At 38.4% G+C, this 21,163-nt stretch overlaps 1 protein-coding gene across 1 annotated transcript; it reads right to left on the bottom strand.

Moving 5' to 3' along the window:
• Positions 1-3,156: 3,156 nt before the first annotated feature.
• Positions 3,157-19,905, bottom strand: LOC132177774 (anthranilate synthase beta subunit 1, chloroplastic-like). The gene is made up of 7 exons (XM_059590225.1): positions 19,581-19,905; positions 16,081-16,151; positions 15,893-15,930; positions 15,670-15,780; positions 7,548-7,647; positions 5,523-5,658; positions 3,157-3,356 (listed from the first exon to the last, which is right to left on the bottom strand). Exons 1-7 carry the CDS (start codon positions 19,857-19,859, stop codon positions 3,252-3,254), a joined length of 840 nt encoding a protein of 279 aa, XP_059446208.1. The 5' UTR covers positions 19,860-19,905; the 3' UTR covers positions 3,157-3,251.
• Between the last annotated feature and the right edge of the window lie 1,258 nt (positions 19,906-21,163).

Genomic DNA, 21,163 nt, shown 5'->3' with positions numbered 1-21,163 from the left:
AGTTTCATTTTGTATCACAGATGGTACCTCGATAATAAATAAAAACAAAAATTAGTATATTCGTGTAAATTCTGTCCAAACATTAACGAAAATTCATGTCAGCATCACTAAAAAATTGACACGTGTCCATATACATAATTAAAAATAAAAAAACTAAAATGATTAAAAAATTAAATTAAAAAAATAAGGAAAAAAAAAAAAAAAAAACTTGAAAAATGGTGGTTGGAGCCACCCCCAACCCAAAGGCTGTTGGTGGTGGCCGAGCCACCCCCCGTTTGGCCTTGGGTGGTTTGGACCACCACAAAATGTCAATTAAAAAAAATTTAGGGTTAACCCTTGGGTTGGTCATCCCCAACAGCCTTCGGGGTGGTTTCGCCCACCTCCATTTTGCAAGTTTGGGGTGGTCGGCCACCCCTTGAGGCAAAATGGGGTGGCTCCGCCACTCCTTTTCCAATTTTTTTTTTTTAAATTAATTTAATTTAATTTTTTAAATTTTTTTAATCATTTTAATTTAATTTAATTTTTTTTATAAAAAATTTTAATTAGGTATATGGACACGGGTCAATTTTTTAGGAGTGTTGGGGTGGATTTTCGTCACTTTTTGAATGAATTTTAAACGGAAGTACCATCTCCTTTTTTAATCATTATCGAAGTACCATATGTTATATAAAATGAAACCGAGATGGCAATAATTAAGATTGTTAAGCCACAGGCCCACAAGGGGAAAAAAAAAAATTTAACCATTTTTTTTATTATCCTTTTAACACTTTCATTTTCATTAGCCTTTTTAAAATTCAGGGCATTACAATTTTGCTTAAGAATACGAAAATTCAATGAAAATTAACCAAGAGGCTGAAAAATATTTTCACAAAGACCTGTTTGGGCCAAGAACAAAATTCACTCATCAACCAAAAAAAAAAAAAACTTGGAACAATTGCACTGTTATTGCGGTTTGAGATTGCGATTTCAATAAGTGTGATTTTCAAAATAGCGTTTTTAAAAATAACATTTTTTGAATCGTTACTTTTTAAAATTGCAAAGGCGTTTGGTAAAACATGTTAAAAAGTATTTTTTTATTAAATATTTGTTATGTGAATTCATGATTTTGGTTTAAATTCGTACTTTTTTCAAATAATCACCCTCTGGCCTGCTTATTGAAATCGCAGATTTTTTTTCCCAATTTTAAATTAAGTGCTTCTTAAATCGCAATGCCGAACGTCTTATATTTTGTGATATCTTTTAAAAATACAAATTATTTTTACGAAATCGCAATTTCAAACACATCCAAAAATGTCAAATAGGTATGTTCCCTCACATAATTGGCAGTGGTTAGGAAAAAAAAAATAATAATAATTGGCAGTGGTTAGAGCCTCTGATTTATTATTATTATTTTGGTAAGTAAACCTCCTGATTGAATTAAATGGTTGGGTAGTAGAATTAGGAAAGGTCAAATCTGCATGATATTTTGAATTCTGCGGACAGCTGTATGCTTGCAAATCATCACTAACAGCCTTTAAATTCAATCAGCTTGGGCCCAGTTTGGAGTTGGCGTAAAAAGAAAGACAACAAGAGATCTATTGTAAAGCTAATGAACGGTTCAGATCAAACTTTACAAATTTTAATCCAAACGACATCGTTTATATTTTCTTATTTTTAATCAATAAAAACCTTGAATTCCTATTAGTTTTAAATATCTGATTACCGCTTACAAATAATGGAATGCATGGTTATTGTGACTAATCGGATCGATAAGAAATGAAGGGTTCATTTAGGAGTGCGCTTTTAAAGAAATAATCTGCGTTTTAAAATCAAATTGCAATTTTAGAACGTTTGGGATTGCGATTTTAAAAATGCAAATTTTAAAATTGTGAAAAAAATCTGCGATTTTTATAAGCTGACTAGAAGGTGCTTATTTGAAAAAGTGCGAATTTAAACAAAATCATGATTTCGCTTAAAAAAAATATTTGGGCCAATATTTCGCTTAAAATAGGTAAATATTACCCCAAATATTTTTGAAGGCTACTAGGCATCCTAACACTTTTTCCCAAATTCTCTTTTTCAAATGATCTGGACCCCACATTCATTTAAGAAAAAAAAAAAAAACAATATAAATCTATTTATTTATTGAATGGACCAGATCATTTGGAAAAAGAAATTTGAAAAAAAGTGTTGAGAAAAGGAATTTGGAAAAGTGTTGGAAAAAGGAATTTGGAAAAAAGCTAATGTTATCCACACACTCAATTGATAAAAAAAAACTTCTTTAACATGTTTTACCAAACGCATGTTCAATTTTAAAGGTAACGATTTCAAAAACGCAATTTTTAAAATCGCACTCCCAAACAGGCCCGAAGAAAGAGAAAGATACTGCAACGCAACGCGTGGATTAAAAATCTAATCTAGACCGTTCATTATTTTTTACAGCACCTGTGGGAGTTGTTGGGCTTAAGATCAGAGAATAATGGCATCATGTGCATTGCAGTTTTTTCAAACAAGAAGCAACTATTGTCTTATTCAACACCAGAAGAGCTTCTATTTCAGAAACTATAAGACCATGATTTCAAATATTATATAATTCAGCAGGAGAGAGAGCCCAAGTTAGGATCTTAAAATAAAACCAACGAATTAAAAATCAATATAAAGTAGAGATTGGGTCAAAGATTCTAGACCGACCATTTTTGGCTGACCTGGATGCATCTTTTGCCAACTAAATAAATAAAATGTGGGTTAAGATCCTTAACATTTTCGAATCCATCTCATCTCACACAACCAAACTTGTTTGTAGCATTATGGCCATCCCATGAACTAAACTTTCACCTCACATATATCTTATAAGGTTTGTCTTTGTGTATTGCCTTTTATTTTTTCATTTTATGCTAGAAAATTAAGGGCGTCTTTCAGACTTTGAGGGGTAGGATATGATCTATATGGTTTCTTACCAACAAAAGAAGAAGAGGAAGAAGAAAAAAAAGGGTTTGATTCTAATTTATAGATGCATAGAAAGCAAAGAAAAGAAGAAAAATAGGAAATACATATTTCCTGGACAAATTGCACCTTTTAACTCTAAATTATTGGGCCATTTTGTGAAATGGTCATCCAAAAGTTTCAAAGCAAGACACACTTGGACTTACAATGGCTTCAAATTATAAGAAGAAGAAAGAAAATAAAGTACAGAAACTGCACTTTTTAGTCTTATTGCATATGATGATATATTACATGGCTCAAGTACTCTTTGTCTGTGACATCCAACACCCTCAATTCTTAGATTCCGCTTCCTTTTTTTCTATCAGTTTCACAAAATTGCGGACAATTATCTTGCCTTGGGTGCTTATAATGCTTTCTGGATGGAACTGAACCCCCTGCAATTTTAAATCAACTCGGTTATAGCAGTTACTAATCTCAAGATTATAGTTGCAGAGTATTGCAGAGAAAGAGATGTAAATGTCATAGCAAAACTATGTAGAATCCTCTAGATGATTATGTGAGTTTCACTTCAAGACCTTCCCCCCAAATATCTACATTCACATAATAAAATTGATTTTTCAGCAAAAAGGTCACTCTGCATGGCAACCAATACTAAAGCTCCATGCTCACCTTTACTCCAATATCATGATCTACCAAAATACCCAATCTCAATTCGAGAATTGGGAGAAGTCAAAAGAGAAAAAAAAGAAAGAAAGAAAGAAAAGGAAAAAAGGTACTCAGTGTTACCATGAGTGAATAGAAAGTTGGATCTAGATTGGATTTCGAACCACCCAATCTATCTATCCTACTGGGGAAAAGTTTGGTTTCAAATCCCAATTCAAACAAGAAAGTATATCATGCTACTGTGCCTTGGCTGATCCACATCCCAGGGTCAGGTGCTGGTGAGTACATTGAGCTATCCTCAGAGCCCAACACCTCACTCCACTTGTTAATGGTGAGAGGAACTGCCATTTGTTGCAAAAACTTGAAATCTTACCCATGTTTCTATAGGAACTCAAGGGTGTTAAGAAAATAAATCCACCCTGAACTCCATTTGTGCCATGGTGGGTATATCCTCTAGCCAACTTGTGAGGAAAGAGAATATGCTGGCTTGTTGGGGGATTCTCATACAGTGCAGGCTCCTATTTTGAATATTCAACTACTTTCTAGAGCAGTTAAGTTTCAAAGATCGACCTAAGGAAGAGTTAACTATTTGGAAGCAGGATCAAGCAGCAGTCAAAGAGAGCAAACTTAGTTCTCTTTACCAGTTACAAATTAGGCTCTTTCTCTAGGTGTTTCACAGGTTTTACTTAATATATTTACCCTTACATTCTTTGCTTACCTAGTTTTTGTTTGAAGAACAGAGTCATGGTAATGAAGGTATGAATGAGGACAAAGCATGCATTTAATAGAAATCACCATTAGGCATGCTCAAATGACAGCAAACCTATTGGATGGCAAGAGAAAACCAACCTTTTTGGAAGCCTAAAACCAAGGCTCTGGGCATTGTGCCAATTAAGAGGCAAAGAAACTAATAAAGAAACTCTTTTGTCTGGGGTTTAGTCTTCATAGAAGTCACTAGGGTTTCCTGCCCTATAACATGTTTGTTGCTCCTTATGGGACTGGTGAAATGGAACTGAGATTTGCAGCTTTTGCTTTGTTCAGCCCCGTGATATTGTAATTGCTCTTTCCTTCGTTATCTCCTTTTTTTTCCATCTTTTTCTACACTTCCTCAATTGCCTTCACCTCTTCAAACAACAACCAATCTCTTTCAACCTTTAAACCCACACTTTAGGAAGCCCAACCCTTTCCTCCATCAAACAATCAACCCTAGCAGCCGAAAGAACAAAATCAAGCCTTGATCAATATTTATGCTGCTGCTCGCAGTTTCCAAGGTTGATCTTTCCTTGTCTTATTTGGCCATAACCTTGGCACTTCTGATACATCCATTGAACCCTAAAATCCCAGTATTGTGGCCACTAATTCAACAGTTAATTTTCAACCTTAACTTGTTCCATTCTAAACTGCAAGAAATCTTTCCCTAAAGTTCTTTCAACCTAACTTGATGAAAACCCTTTCAGATGCCCTCCAAATCATATTTCACCATCATTGGCCTAGTCTGTAAAATGTTATGACTCTTTTCACTCATTAGAACTGATTTTTTGCACACAAAGAATAAGCCCAAAGAAAAAGGGAACTGCGGGAGGGGTTGCCTTACCAGACATATAAGGTGTTTGACATTTTACAGTACAACTTTGATCTTTGTAGCTAGAAGATAAAGTATCTTAATATTTTTATTACCTTTTATACAAAAGAATTGAAATTGCGCTGCCTTTCAAAGCATAGAGCTTGTGGTTTTCAAACAAATTTCCCACCTTCTCCAGTGTCAGAAACTAAGAAACTTTAAGGACACCACATCTTCTTAGTCCACAAGTTGGTATAGTAATTGCATAAATTATATTTTCTTAGGCCAATGCAGCCTTCAGCCTCATGAATTCGTCTGAACAACAAAGTTTTCTCTCTCAGCACATAATAAGTGAAAAGGGCGAAAAATATCTTACCTGTAGATGCTTATATTTCTTGTGACGAGCAGCCATTATCAGTCCATCCTCTGTCCAAGCGGTAATCTCAAGTTCATCATCAGGAAAACTTTCCTTCTCAATCACAAGGCTGTGATATCTACCAGCAGTGAATGGGCTAAAAAGACACAGACCATAAGATATATCGACATCTTCGGTTGTAACATTTGATACAGCAAAAGAGGAACAAGCAGATACCAGCAACAAAAGATAAAAGGGCATCGTCCACTGAGATTTGGTCAAAAGAAACAGGTAGGAGAGAACAGGAAAAGTTAACCCAGACGGCTCCCTATAACCCTAAGTAATAAAGATATCATTAAAAGCATAAGGCGCTCCCAAGTACACAAGAAATATGCATGAGAAAACACCTAAATAAAAGGAGAAAAGAGAATATGAAAATGATCAGGATAACTAATCACCAAAGGAGAAACAAAAGCTACTGTCCAAAGATACAAAGTATAAAAAAAAAAAATTAAAAAAAAAAAAAAGGACTTAAGCTCCTAAAAATATGACTTTTCTGTATCTAAGTATGCAATTTATTAAGGTAAATAATTGCTAGTTAGATACAGTAGGACCAATGTACCATTTTAAAATTAAATACAGCTATCATGGAAGAAAAAGAGGTGCTCATATCATTCTATACAATGTTCAGATAGAAGGACAAACTGCACATATATGTATAATATACTACTTAGCAAAAAAAGAGGTTTGGTCGCTACAATAATATATTACTTAGCAAAATAAGAGGTTTGGACACTACAATCAAATTAAGAGGTTTCCTTTTAATAAATATTGCATACTTCATAAGAAAAAGCAATACACCATTTATGGTCAAAAGTAACCCTAAGAGATAAGAGCATCCTCATGTATTTCACAAAGATGGAAATTACAAACTTATGACATTAGAGGAAACTCTTAAACCATGCAAAACATCCCCTAGTTTGTCTTGGTGCTTAGCTCCCACGATTTCCTTATTTGTTAATACTCTTTATATTTGGGCAGCTGCGTTCTTAGCTCCTTTGGTGCTTAACTTGCATGATTTGCTAGGTGTTTTTCTTGTATATTTTCTGTATAGGGTAGCATCTTTTACTTTTAATGATAATTCGATTACTTACAAAAAAAAAAAAAAAAAAAAGCCCTAGCTTGTCTACAATATCCCCCACACTTCCAACTCTTTGCTAAAAGATATTAACCTATTAATCAAAAGGATCAGCAAGCCAGATACAATTTTATTTTCTAAATTGAGTACAAATGATGGGAAGAAACCCATATTGCATGAAACCCTGATCACATTAAGTTTTCTACTCAAGTTTCTTTCATCTGTTAGCAAATAATAAATTGCAAATGATGTGCATAACTCACACAATGAAAACCAAATCTGCGGATATTAATTGAATCCCAAAGAAAGTGGATCCACTTTTATGATATTTCTATGACAAACATATATTCTCAAGTATTTTCTATCTGGCATAGTGCACTAAATATATAACTAATATAATTCATATATGGGTCATGTTCTTTAGATTCAAAAGCCATATCACAGTTTACTACTCTGCTTGTCACATACTCCAGCATAAGAAATAACTGAATTGACCATATTTTGAACGGTATATATTTTGATTACATGTAAGCCACCAGAATGAGCTTATGAATCAAAACAAAATGGTACTTGCAGCGAGCAGCTTCATATATGGCTCTGATTAGGTGGAAACATCAAGATATTTCCAGAGAGCATGTACCAACAGGTATTTACTAAGTACTATCTGGATCATACACACTAGGCTCCAAACCTTTAAAAGGGTCCAATCGCAACATTTGCAAAAAATGACTAAAGGTATAATGTAATAAGAGTTTAGCAAAGGAAATTGAAAAATCCTTAAATAAATGAACTTGATAGAGTAAATATTGCAATCAAGGAAGCTCTATATTCAGAAGCAAAAAGTAATGCATATCATAAAAGGAAGTATGAGATTTTAAGCATATTGTAAAAAGGAGTAAAGTTTATACTTTGATAACCCAATGAACAAGCTTTCTTCCCCCTTCTCATCATAATGTACGAGAGAACTCTTTCCATGCATGACACCAGAAGGAGCACGCACAATCTTCCCTGCAATTAAACAAAAACACAAGGTTGCATAAAAAGGAAGTAATAGACCCATAGTACACCTCCCCTACCCAGGTCCCTTCCTTCCATGAGCTAAATGCTAGACCTCTCCCTTTAAAAGGAGGAATGTAGCCAATATTGGCTACATTGGCTCTTGTTCCACAAGGGAAGATGTAGCATCACAAAGGCAACAAGTCCAAAAACACAAAAGGTTTGCATTAGAAAACTCACACTCCAATACACAGAAGCATATCAGAAACCTATACAATCCACAAGAAACAAAGAGGCAAAAACACAAACACATCCAATTGGTAACTGCCTGCAACAGAGAACCACAAGCAGCTCCAACTTAGCAAAACCCCAGCTAAACTCAAACAAAGCAGCCACTAAACCAGGAAACTAAGAGGAATGCCCCAATTTTCACAAAGCTTTACATTTGCTTCAGAACACTTAAACTTCCCTTTGCCTTTTCCCACAATCCGAGTACTTACATCCCAACAAATATGCTGAACAATCTGTTCTTCAGTACTCAACATATTGCCAAATTTAACATTATTTCTTTTTTTGATAAGTAATAATCTGATTTATTAAAAGCGTAAAGGCGTCCCAAAGTACACTGGGAGTATACAACAAGATCATTTAACTAGAAGGAGAAAAGCGAACAAGAAAATCATCATAACTAATCGACACCGGAAAGACATGCGCAACGGTCTAGAGATATAAAGAATGACAGCAAGAGGCTAAGATGTCTTCCAATGATCCATCCAAGTCCTCAAAACACCTATTATTTTTTTCTTTCCATAAACACCAAAAAAAGCAAGTAGGCACCATCTTCCAAACCGCGGCACTCCCCTCCTCCCTGAAGACCACCAACAGGCGAGTAAATCCGAAACCCGTCTCGGCATCACCCAAGACAACCCAAACCGACCAAAAAAGGCACTCCACAGAGCATAAGCAACCTCGCAATGAAGGAGAAGATGATTCATTGTCTCTTCACTCCTCTTACACATACAATATCTGCTCGTCACAATCACCTGTCGTTTCCTAAGGTTATCTAGGGTCAGAATTTTGCCCAAAGCCGTCGACCACACAAAGAAACTCGCCCTCGGAGGAGCTTGTGTTCGCCACACACTCTTCCAAGGGAATCCCCTCCCTTCAGTACATGCCAAGGAAGGGTAGAAAAGCTTGACCTTGAAACGGCCTCTTTTGGAAGAGCTTCACCTCAACCTATCTTCACACTCTCGTCTCACTCGAGCAAAATGTAATATCTGAAAAAAAGAGGCTAATACATCCACCTCCCAATCATGAGCCTCTCTAGAAAAACTAACATTCCACTGATTAGAGCCACTCAGCATCTCCAAATGAGCCGCAATTAAGGCGTCCTTTGCACAAGCAATACTAAATAAGCCTAGAAAAGCTATCTTGAGAGCCGTATCACCACACCACAAATCATGCCAGAAGCGAACCCTAGGCCCATCCTCTACCTCAACCCGTGTAAAGCCTTTGAAAGTGTCCCACCCTTTCCTAATGTTCTTCCATAACCCCACCCCAAAAGTTCCACCTGGCTCCATAGAGCGCCACCCTCCCCAAAAACTTCCAAACTTCACATCCACCACAGCCCTCCACCAAGTATCTCTCTCTGATCCATAGCGCCACAACCATTTCCCTAACAAGGCGCGATTGAACATCATTAAGTTTCTGATACCCAAACCGCCCTCCTTAATCGGGGTGCAAACCTTCGACCACTTCACTAGGTGGTACTTGAACTCTTCGCCTAGACCACCCCATAAGAAATTCCACTGCAGCTTCTCAATCCGCTTAGCAACACTAATCGGAATAGGGAAAAGAGACAAATAGTAAGTAGGCAAATTGGCAAGAGTGCTCTTGAATTCTGGCAAAACAGGTACCTGTTATGACCTGCTTACGACCCATTTATCCTATACATGTTTTTTTATAATAAGGTTCATCTAGGCGTCATAAAAAATAGTTACATGCATAGGATAAACAAGTATCTGTTTATTTTCCAGGTACCTGTTTTGCCAGCCCTAGTCTTGATAAGCGTGACTCTTGCACCCTTCGACAAATACAACATTTTCCAACCGGCCAACCGACGTTTTATCTTCTCGATTACTCCATCCCAAATATGCTTAGGCTTACAAGAGGCCCCCAGCGGCAGACTAAGGTACTTTACTGGCAAAGAAGCAACCCCACACCCTAGAATACCGGCTAACCTGCCCACTTGCTCCACATTCCCCACTGGAATTAACACCGATTTGGCCAAGTTAACCTTCAAACCGGAAGTAGCTTCAAACAACAAAAATAAACTCCGCAAATAACGTAGCTGGGCGGGCATAGCATTGCAAAAAATCAAGGTGTCATCCGCAAACAAAAGATGAAAGCATGTAATATTACTGACCTGGAAACCTTCTATTAGCCCCCTATTAACCACCGCTGAAATCATCCTACTTAAAGCCTCCATCACAAAAACAAACAGCAGAGGAGACAGGAGATCCCCTTGTCTCAAACCCCTGGAACTGCTAAAAAAGACATTAGGAAAACCATTGATCAGAATCGAGAACCGCACCGAAGAAATGCAATGTTCTATCCAAGAGCACCAAATCCCACCAAATCCACACCTCTTTAGCAAATATAACAGGAAGTCCCAATTCACATGAACATAAGCTTTTTCCAAATCCATTTTGCAAATAACCCCTGGCTCCCCAGATCTCAACCGACTATCAAGGCATTCATTAGAAATCGAGATAGAATCTAGGATCTGCCTACCCGTGATAAAAGCACTTTGGGACTGAGAAATAATCTTATCCAGAACAACCTTCAATCTATTTGCTAAAACCTTGGCTATGATTTTGTAGATACATCCCACAAGGCTAATTGGCCGAAAGTCTTTGAGATTGATAGTGCCAGGAATCTTCGGAATAAGCGAAATGAAAGAAGCATTAAGGCTCTTCTCGAACATCCCCCTTGCATGAAATGCACTAAACGCCTTTATAATATCCTCCCTCACAACCTCCCAACAAGTTTGGAAGAAAGCCATAGAAAACACATCGGGGCCCGATGCCTTATTGCCATTCATTTTAAACACTACATTACTAACCTCGTCCTCTTCGAAGTCTCTCTCCAACCAACTAGCCTCCACCTCCGAAATGGAATTAAAAGAAATACCATCTATCATAGGCCTCCAATGGCATTGCTCCGAAAAAAGTTTTTGATAGAACTCAACAATGTGCTCACTAATCTCGGTTGGATTTGAAGAGGTGTTATCCCCAATCATAAGAGTATCCATAGAGTTGTGCCTTCTATTAGAATTGGCTATAGAGTGAAAGAATTTAGTACACTTATCACCTTCCTTCAACCACATCACCCTGGATTTCTGCCTCCAACTCACCTCCTGCATAAGAGTGCAATTCTCTCAACTCTCGAACCACTTCCGCCTTCCTCATAACCTCCCCCGCATCCAATGCCCTACTTTCTTCATTCACATCCAATAACCAAAGCTCTTAGAAGCATCCTCTTATTCCTATCAATCTTGCCAAACACCTCCTCATTCCATGTCTTCAAATTCAACTTCAGGGCCTTGAGCTTGCAAGCAAGAACAAAGCTCGGCGTACCATGAAACACATAGGAGTCCCACCATTGTTTCACTAGGGCCACAAATCCTTCCGCTTTAAGCCACATATTTTCAAATTTAAACGGCCTCTTCCCCCTTGACACCTCCCCCAGCTCAAGAATGATTGGGAAATGATCCAAGCACAGGCAGGAAAGCCTCTTCTGCTTAACCCCTGGAAACCAGGCCTCCAACTCCGGGGAAATAAGAAACCGATCAATCCTTGACCACAGAGGGAGATCATTAGAAATCGACCAAGTAAACGAACCCCCAATCAAGGGAAGATTCATCAGCCCTTGTTCAGAAATAAAGTCAGAAAATTCCATCATGGCCGAATCCAGATGAGCTTCACCTAATCTTTTGCTAGGGAACCGAGTGACATTAAAATACTCCCAATACACCACAGCATGTCCCACCAGCTAATAACACCAGCTAACTCCTCCCAAAGGAGCCTTCTATCCCTATTGAGGTTCGGACCATAAACCCTAGCAAAAGCCCAAATAGAACGATCCCCAATATTTTTGAAAGACACCGCCAGGGTGTAAGCCCCCACACAAACATCGACCTTCTCCACCACACTGTTATCCCACATAATCCCCGCTAGAATCCAAACAACACCAATCCACATGACTCCGCCCCTATAAGCTACGGACAATATTGCGAGACATACCATGAATCTTAGTTTCTTGAAAACAAACAATATCTACCTTCCAATCTTTAAGCATATTACTCACCCTCAAACGTTTGTCCTTCTTGTTCAGCCCTCTTACATTCCAAGAAAGAATGCTTAGCTTCATAAGGCCACTACATGCCCCCTCCCCTTTCTATTGCCACGGCTAGAGCTCGCACTTCTAGTGTCATAATTCACCGAGCACTCCAAATTCCTAACCTCCCTCTTGCCCTTAGTGCTGTTGCTCGTATTAATAATCATCGCATTATTCCTTCGTTACTCTTCCAAAAAAGTCAAAAGAGCTAGCAATTGCAGCTTATGACCAGTATATGAAATCCCCACAATCGGATAAATCTCATTAGCACATTGAATGACCTAATCCGAGTAGCCCAATGCACCCCCAACAGTAGGACCATACATATTCAAAGGAGAAGGCACATTGACATCATAAGGAACCGGAACTTCATCTCGTGTCTCAACCCCTCTGTCATCCTTTCCAACTGATTGGCTAGCTTCACGCATTTCCACCACTTCTAAACACCCAATTTCAATACTCGTATGTACCCTGTTGAGTGTGGGGTAGTACCCAGGATAACCGACAGAGACTCCTTGGCCCTGAGATATACCCAGCCCCTCACTAACCTGCACACTTTCCTGATTCCCATCACCATGCGACCGAGGCACCAAATCTCTAACCTTGATCATTGGAAATGAGATGACATCGCGGAAGTCGTCTGCATCGTAGCTTCCTCCCCACTAACTAGCGACACAATCCCCGGCGAACACAATGATTCACCGGCCTTAAATCACGACCCCACACGGGCCACACCACCAGAATCCACCAGACACGGCCAGCTCTGATCGGCATTGGGAGCTACCGGTGATGGCTTCTCCTTCAAATTCTGCGGTCAACCTGCCATTTCCTTGGCCAACAGTGCCTTCGCCGGAGAACTCTGAGGAGCTCCGGTTACACCTATCGCGACCTCACCGCCGGAAAGAGCTCTAGGTAAGTCCATGAGAATTACAGGAGCGTCGGTAGGGACATCCGCGACTACCAGCGACCCCATCACCAAGCGCGTGCCTCCTTCAGATGACGACGCCCTTGGGTCTCCGATCCAACCCTCTTTCCATTCCATCAATGAACCGCTTGTAATCGACGGGTGAGAAAAGTGAGTTCTCTTCCCATTTGGTCCAAAGCTACCTCGGCAATCCTGGCCCACAACCGATTTTAACTTATACACATACACCTTCCTTTTAGCCTTGAATCCTCTCGTGGGCCGTGTGCCTTTTCTTTCAGACCACTCCTTCCCCTTTTGTACACTTCCCTTCCTAGCAAATTGGTCTAATCTAGGGCCTCTTGCGGGCCATGGACCATGCCCAGCAGCCCATTCCTCCCCCTTCAGCTTACCTCTTTGCCTGACAGATTGGGCTAGATCAAAACCCTTATCTACTTGCCGTAGCCCACTTTCCTCCACCCTTATAAGAGCCAATTCCAGTCTATGAAGTCCCACGTCTATTTCCCCTTTTAGCCACTTCAACGTCTCTCTGCAATTACAGAGCTCAAGACTTACACCATAATGGGTTTGAGTCTGAGGTCAGAGCTTGCACAGTACCACCCCTCGTTACAGGCGACCTCTCCAACGCTTGTAAGTTACTCGCCGGAGCCCTAGCCGCTTGCGCTTCTTTCCCCATGCTTTTCTTCACCTCCGGCTATCGAATTCCTTTGCCCTCCTGGCCATATGGTGGCCTTGCCGAAATCTGGGTCAACTTCCTTGGCATCAAACCTAATTTCCCTGTGCCTAAAGCATGCTTACCCATTGCTGATGAGGACTCCTTCAACGATTTGGGCACTCGCGCCACAGGCTCTGTAAATGGACCAAAACACTCCTCCGCCGAATTTACTGACAATGCCAAAACCTCGGCATAACCCCTCCTTTCCTTCCCTTCATGAACCTTCTTCTCTTCCTTTGCACCTTGGAGGGACGAGCTTGCTAGACGCACTTCCGAAATAAAACCTTGCCCGAAGCGCCCTTCTGGAATGAGGACCGAACCACACCTTCGCCTCCCATCAAATTCCTCTAACGTCAGAAAACACCCATGCCCATTGGATTGTCGTTGCGCAATAAACCGTGGGTAACCCGCTCTGGACTGATCCCAGAAAACCTCTGAATCTTCCACTGCCACCAGAACCTTCACGTTGCGAACTAACCACTCTAACTCATCCTTTTTAATGAAAATGGACATTTGCTTCCCTTTGCTCCTCTCGAAAATCCTCACTCCCGAAGCCCCTGCCTTCACCACCAATTCAAATTCCTTCGCCTCTACTAACCATCTTCTCCCTCCTGCCATGATATCACCACCCCTAACTAAGAAAAACACCTCACGCGCCACCCACGCTCCACCACACAAGCCGGTTAGAGAGGAGAGAGGAGAGAAAAAGCCTCAGCTGGTCAACTACTAGAGCATGCCATCAATGTTTAACATTATTTCTAGGTCTCCAAATGTTATAAACAGTAGCTCCCCATGCCAATTTTCACCCAGCACTATTCAGACTTTTACCCTTCCAAGCCTGGATCCAACCCTTCCCCTCACAACCTCATCCCAGCCAGTAGGAAAGGAGCTCAAAGAACATTTTTTCAGCACTTCTCTCCAAATCCTTGTACTAAAACCACATTCAAAAAACAAGGATCCCTACATTCAATTATGCTCCTACAAAATAAGCATTTCACATCACTAGGCAGACCCCAATTCAAAGATCTGTCTCCCCTGTGAAGAGACTGTCCTGGATTGCCAACCACAAGAAAAAGGCATGTCTAGAAATAGCGGAAGACCACCAAATCAACTTGACCCAGTCAACCTTGGGCAGTTCTACCCTTATAGCATCCCATGTATCTCTACAGCAATACTTCATATTTTTTGAAGGCAACTACAAAGGAGTGTCTTGCAACCCAAATTTAACAAGAGACAAACAGCTTTGGATGGAAACCAAATCGTTAGATATCGCTGGCAACCAATTCCAGTCACCTCCGTTAATTGTCTAGACGATTTGGCATCTATTTTGCTCCTAGCATCATAGATGACCCTAAAGCCATACTTATCAAAAAGAATACCATCCGGGTGCCATGCCTCCATCCACAAAGAGATTGAGCTACCATCTCTGGCTTGGAACTTCAAAAAAGACTTAGCTAACTTGCGGAGCTTTGAGGAGCCAAAAACATCTGCCCCTAATCAGATTAGAATAAAGCAAAGCAACCCAAAGAGACCCCGATCTAGAGAAAAGGTACCAAATGTGTCATAAAATGGCTGCCCTATTCCAATCAACCATTTTCTTCAAACCCAAGCCACCCTCATCCTTAGGAACACAAATAAAGTCCCACACAACTTTATATTTTATATTAATATTTTCATGTTGTGAATTAAAGTTAATATCTATTGGTTAATATGATTGAATGAAAATATAAGAAAGATTCGTTGATTTTCCGTATGAACCAAACACCGAAAATGTTTTCAAGTGAAATCATTTTCTTTAAAATGGTTTCAATTGAAAACATTTTTCAACAGAAAAAGTTTTACACTGAAACAAAAGGAGCCTACATGAATCCCATTTTCCATTTTAAAAGAGATGGTATAAATTTAGCAACACAATTCAAAATCAACATAATCATACATTCAGATCAAGAAATACTATTTGGGATGGCTTCCAAGATTGAAGACATCTAAGAAGACTCACCTCCAAATGCCTCTCCAATGCACTGCAAACCCATGCACACGCCAAATAGAGGTATGGTAGGTCCAAGTTCCAGTACAGTTTGCAACGAAATCCCAGAATCTTGGGGGGTACCTATAAAAAGAATGGTGTGAAAAGATCTTGATATAAATAGTTCCTTTTTTCCCCTTTTTAATAGGGCATTGACTGTCGACAGTTAAAAATAACACATCCAAAAAACTCTTACCTGGCCCTGGGGATATCAGGACTCCTCTAGGATTCATCCTATAAAAATGGCAGAAAGAGTAACAAATATGATTATGCTCCATAGAAATATTACACAAGACATGCTAGGTGAGATGTATGCTCCATAGAAATTGTTCACTGCCCAAAATACCATCATGTAGAGCAGCAAACAACAATACCAGTCCTTACCTTTTCAAGTCCTCCACTGTTACTTCATCATTCCGGTAAACTTCAAAGTAACATCCTATCTCTCCCACATACTTCAGAATGAAAAAAAAAAAAAAAAAAAAAGAAAAAAAGAAAGGGTTATTGGACTAATAGTTTCTAGTTTCTAAATACAATCAATAAAAGATAGTAAGAGAATTATAAAGAAAATTGTTTACAAAGAAGTAACTTTCAAAATTTATACACTATAACCGACTTTTCATAATGTAAACTCCCATTCCCATGAAAAGAAAAACCAAAAAAGCCTCTACAATATTAAAAAGTACTTCAACTGGTTCAGAAGAGAGAGAATGGATTACCTGATTATGCAGATAAGTGAAAGGATATGGGACTAGTTAACTTTTTCTTTTTATTGTTGGGCAAAGGAATTTATAACTAATTTCAACTGAAACAACAAATTAGAGATTGAGGTCTTTTTCTTTTTCTCTTGCCACTCTCTTTTTTCAATCAACACAAAGTAAGAGGGTGTGATCTTCACTAGATATCCTCTTGTTTCTACACTACTCGTAAATTTAATGGCAGCAGAAAATCTTTTTTTTTTTTTTTTTTTTTTTATAAGTAATGATGCATTAAATAGCGCAGAGGGGCGCAACCCAAGTACACAGGAAGTATATAAGAGAGGGACTACGTAGAGGAGAAAGAAGAAGAAAACATAAAAAGAAAATCAGGAAAATTGATCTCTTGGGGAGCAAGCCATCCTGCAGTCCACATAAAGAGCGTATACAAAAAGAAATGAACAATGTCCTTAAGGTTTCTCGACGGAAAGTAATGGCAGCAGAAAATCTTAGACATAACATTGAACTCTTATTCTGTTTTGTTAAATCAAGTGGGTAGAATATGTACAAACAGCCTGGAAGATTAAATGCACAAGAAAATGACATTAAAAAAAGCTCCAACTTGCTGGAAAATAAAAATCAGAACCGAATTGCTAAAAAAGAAAAACAAAACAGCTTGCAATGGTTTAAAAAAAGAAAGAAAGAAAGAAAGAAAGAAGAAAAGGATGCATTTGAAATACATTGTCTCAGAAAGGCAATGATATAGTAGGTGTCACTGTCTACAATCATTCCTTGTACCACAGGGAGCTGTCTTCGGTAACACATATCCTTCCAGTCGTTTTCCCAAGAAGGCAAAAAATAAATGAAATGTCCTTAGCCATAAATACTGCATTTTATTAGGGGCACCGGCTGTGTTCATGTCAACATTGAAGGACCAAAAGTTCAAATTTTAACATCATATGACGAACAATTTTATAGCCATTACATAAAGAAAAACTAAAACTGGAGGCTTCAGTACTTTCCCTTGCCATCTTCTGTATCTTCAGTAGCCCTAATGGAATCCATTGTGATTCGACTCTATTAATAAATATCTATGCTACATTAGCTGCTATACATTAGTGACACCACTAAAAAAGCTTTCCTCCATAAGAAGCATTCTATGCCACAATCAAAAAGAAAATAAATAAAACTTCTTTAACTAGGAATAAATTACTGAAAATCATATCAAAATGTTATTTTTTTTAGACTGAATTCACCTCTGATGACTTCTTTTGATAGTGTGGTAAAGCAAAACTTATCTGTTTATGGCATGCCAAAATGTGGGCTAATATTAAAATAATGTCTGGCACAGCAAATTGGCTATATTATTTTCTTTTTGGATGAATAGAATTGGCCATACCACATAGTTTAGTTTAGTGGGAACTTATTGGCTTTTGGCTGATATGGCTGAGCCAAAGCGAAGGTAGTAGATAGATTAAGGTGATCACTACTCAATGTCTGAAGGTTTGGCACATTGGTGGATATTAGACCAGAATTCTGATTGGCATACTAATGGAAGGAGTCATCACTTTTATAAACAATACCGGAAAAACTTCAATCAATGTGTTGGTCCAAGTCAAGTTTGTTCCACGTGAACAATATCTTAAGTGGAGGAAGAGTGAAGCCTGACTGGATTGAGCACTAAGTTCTTATAGGAGACAATGATGCAGGTTGTGTAGATGGGCAACAGAGACCTCAGCTAGCTTAATACTTGACCAATTGGCAATAACAGATGAGCATTAAATAACATATCGTGGTGTCGTGGCCATGAAACTTTTCCAAACCCACAGATTGTCAGAACTGATATAGAATGTTGGATAACAACCTATATCAGGCAGAATCGATGTGTAACCACCACCAATGGAGGTATCTAGACTGTTACAAATGTGATATCACTATCATCTGTCGTATTCGGTAATATATAAATCAGCCATTATGAACATAATGTCCTAAATCTAATTCTATGGGGCAATACAGCTTATCCTTGTCTGGTGATAGGCAACAGAGACCTCAGCTGGCTTAATACTTGACCAATTCGCAATAACAGATGAGCATTAAATAACGTATTGTGGTGTCGTGTCCATGAAACTTTTCCAAACCCTTAGATTGTCAGAACTGATGTAGAATGTTGGATAACAACTATATCGGGCAGAATCGATGTGTAACCACTGCCAATGGAGGTATCTAGACCGTTACAAATGTGATATCACTATCACCTGTCGTATTCAGTAATATCATAAAAATCAGCCATTATGAACACAATGGTCTATATCTAATTCTATGGGGCAATACAGTTTACCCTTGTCTGGTGATAGGCAACAGAGACCTCAGGTGGCTTAATACTTGATCAATTCGCAATAACAGATGAGCATTAAATAACGTATTGTGGTGTCGTGTCCATGAAACTTTTCCAAACCCTTAGATTTTCAGAACTGATATAGATTGTTGGATAACGACCTATGTCGGCCAGAATCGACATGTAACCACCACCATTGGACGTATATAGACCGTTACGTGATATCAGTATCACCTGTCATATTCGGTAATATTATATAAATCAGCCATTATGAACATAATGGCCTATATCTAATTCTATGGGGGCAATACAGCTTATCCCTGTACATATCATGTCCTCCAAAATTGTAAAGTTTGTCTACTTTCACTGCAGGAAGCCATGGCTCTTCCATAATGGTCAACACTTCACTTCAGTTAAAAACATTTTGTTTTAATGTGGTGAAACATTCCGTTTTGGAAAGGAACTAAAATGTCAACCCCTCTGCTCCCTCCCTATTTCCCCTCCAAATTAAGATATAAAATGGACCAGAACAATCATCAAACAAATACATTTTAGCCCATTATAAGGTAGCCCATATATAGGGAAATAAGAAATGTGAATTAGGCAAACAAGAATCTTCTACTCAATTATACCAAATACAAATCTTTCACTGAAAACATCTGTATCAGAATAATTCAGACAAAAAAAATAAAGATGAATACACATTAATTTAACTTATTTTCTCACATTTTGTCCACAACCAAACAGAAAATATTGCATGCACAAACATATGATCATGATTCATGAATAAATAGTAACCCAGAAAAGAAAAAAACACAAACTAAAAGAAGAAAAAAGATGAGTTCAGGACGAACCTGGCAGAGGTTGTAGGTGAAGCTGTCGTAGTTGTCGATGACGATGATGGGGCTGGTGGACTTTTTGCTGGGAACCGGGGAGTTGGAGCTTGATTGGGTGGTCACGGCCGCCAATGAAGCTTTTGCGACGAACCCATTTCGTCTGTTGACAAGGAAAGCACATGAAGAGCGAGTAGAAAGGTGTTGGGGGGAAAATAGGCGGGGGGTTTGGCGGGCTATGAAGGAGGAAGAAGGCTTCGGCTGAACCAGAGAGGCTTGGGAGAGCGAAGGAGCAGCCATTCGGTGTGTATGTCTCTGTGCTTGTTGACGAAGGGGACACAGAGGGACGTTATATATATGACAGCAAAGAGTAACGTTTTACATGGAAAAGGCATGTGGAAAGCCAATTCTGACATGTCAAGGATCCGTGAGTGCGATAGATTCCACGTATCCGAAGTTCTTCTCAAAACAAAAGTTAAAAAAGACATTTAATTGGTGCGGATTAGGCAATAATTACATTGATAATAGAATTTTCTGCCTTTTTTTCTTTGGTTTTCTTAATCTTGTTACCTTCATTGACTATTTCAGTGTTGTGGTTTATAAACTTGTCTTGGTGCCTCCATTAAATAGTGTTTAATGGATTACGAAAAACATATATGGTTTGGATTCGCCGGTATCTCTTCTCTTTTACAGAGCGGATTTAATGAAATCTGCTTTAAATACACATCGATAGGTTGATCTAATTTGGTATACCAATTTTAGAAACAGACGTCCAATGATTTTTTTTAAATTACTTTTTTGATTTCCTATTAAGAGCTACACCACCGTCTCAAGAGTTAATTTTCGAATATATGTTCAAATCAAGTGAAAATTTAGTGATTAATTGGGAAAAAGAAAAAAAAGGAGAAAGAAACCCTTGATCCAGGCGCTGCTTTAGGTGGAAGACGACGGTGGTACATGTGCTTTGGCTGCTCTCCATTGCTTCAGCCACCACCAACTGCAAGACAGCGGTGGCCCAACCCTTGATCTGCTGCTCTTCTCACTCTCTCTCCCGTCGTGCAGAAGGGCAAGAAGGCGAGAGAGATTTGTGAGGTAAAAGGTGTCAGAAAATTTCACAAGACCAACATTCCCGCCTCACTAAATTTTACTCACCAAAACAACAAAAGTTACATTTTTCTTTATTTTAATAATTCACCTTTTTAAAGGGCATTTACCATGCTCACTATTTTAACAATTTACTTTTATTATTCTATTTAAATATTATTTTTCAAAAATTTATATATATATATATATATATATATATACATACTAGTGGAGGTGACACGTGCATTGCACGTACTTGATTTTCTGTGTTATATATTACTATAATTATTAATATTATAATTGATATGCATATATTATATTATAAAATATATTTAATTTCTAAATTATTGAACAAATATTTATTAAATTTTCTACACAAATAAAGTAAAATTATAAATTAAGTAAATATGATATTAAAAAAGAGTTAATTTACATGGTAGACATATGTTGTTACTTCAAATCAAAGGTATTGAAATATATATATATATATATATATATATATATATATAGCACATTCATGT

This window comes from Corylus avellana, chromosome ca4 (genome assembly GCF_901000735.1).
Source record: "Corylus avellana chromosome ca4, CavTom2PMs-1.0".
NCBI lineage: Eukaryota > Viridiplantae > Streptophyta > Magnoliopsida > Fagales > Betulaceae > Corylus > Corylus avellana.
This window is presented reverse-complemented; position numbering and strand designations above follow the sequence as displayed.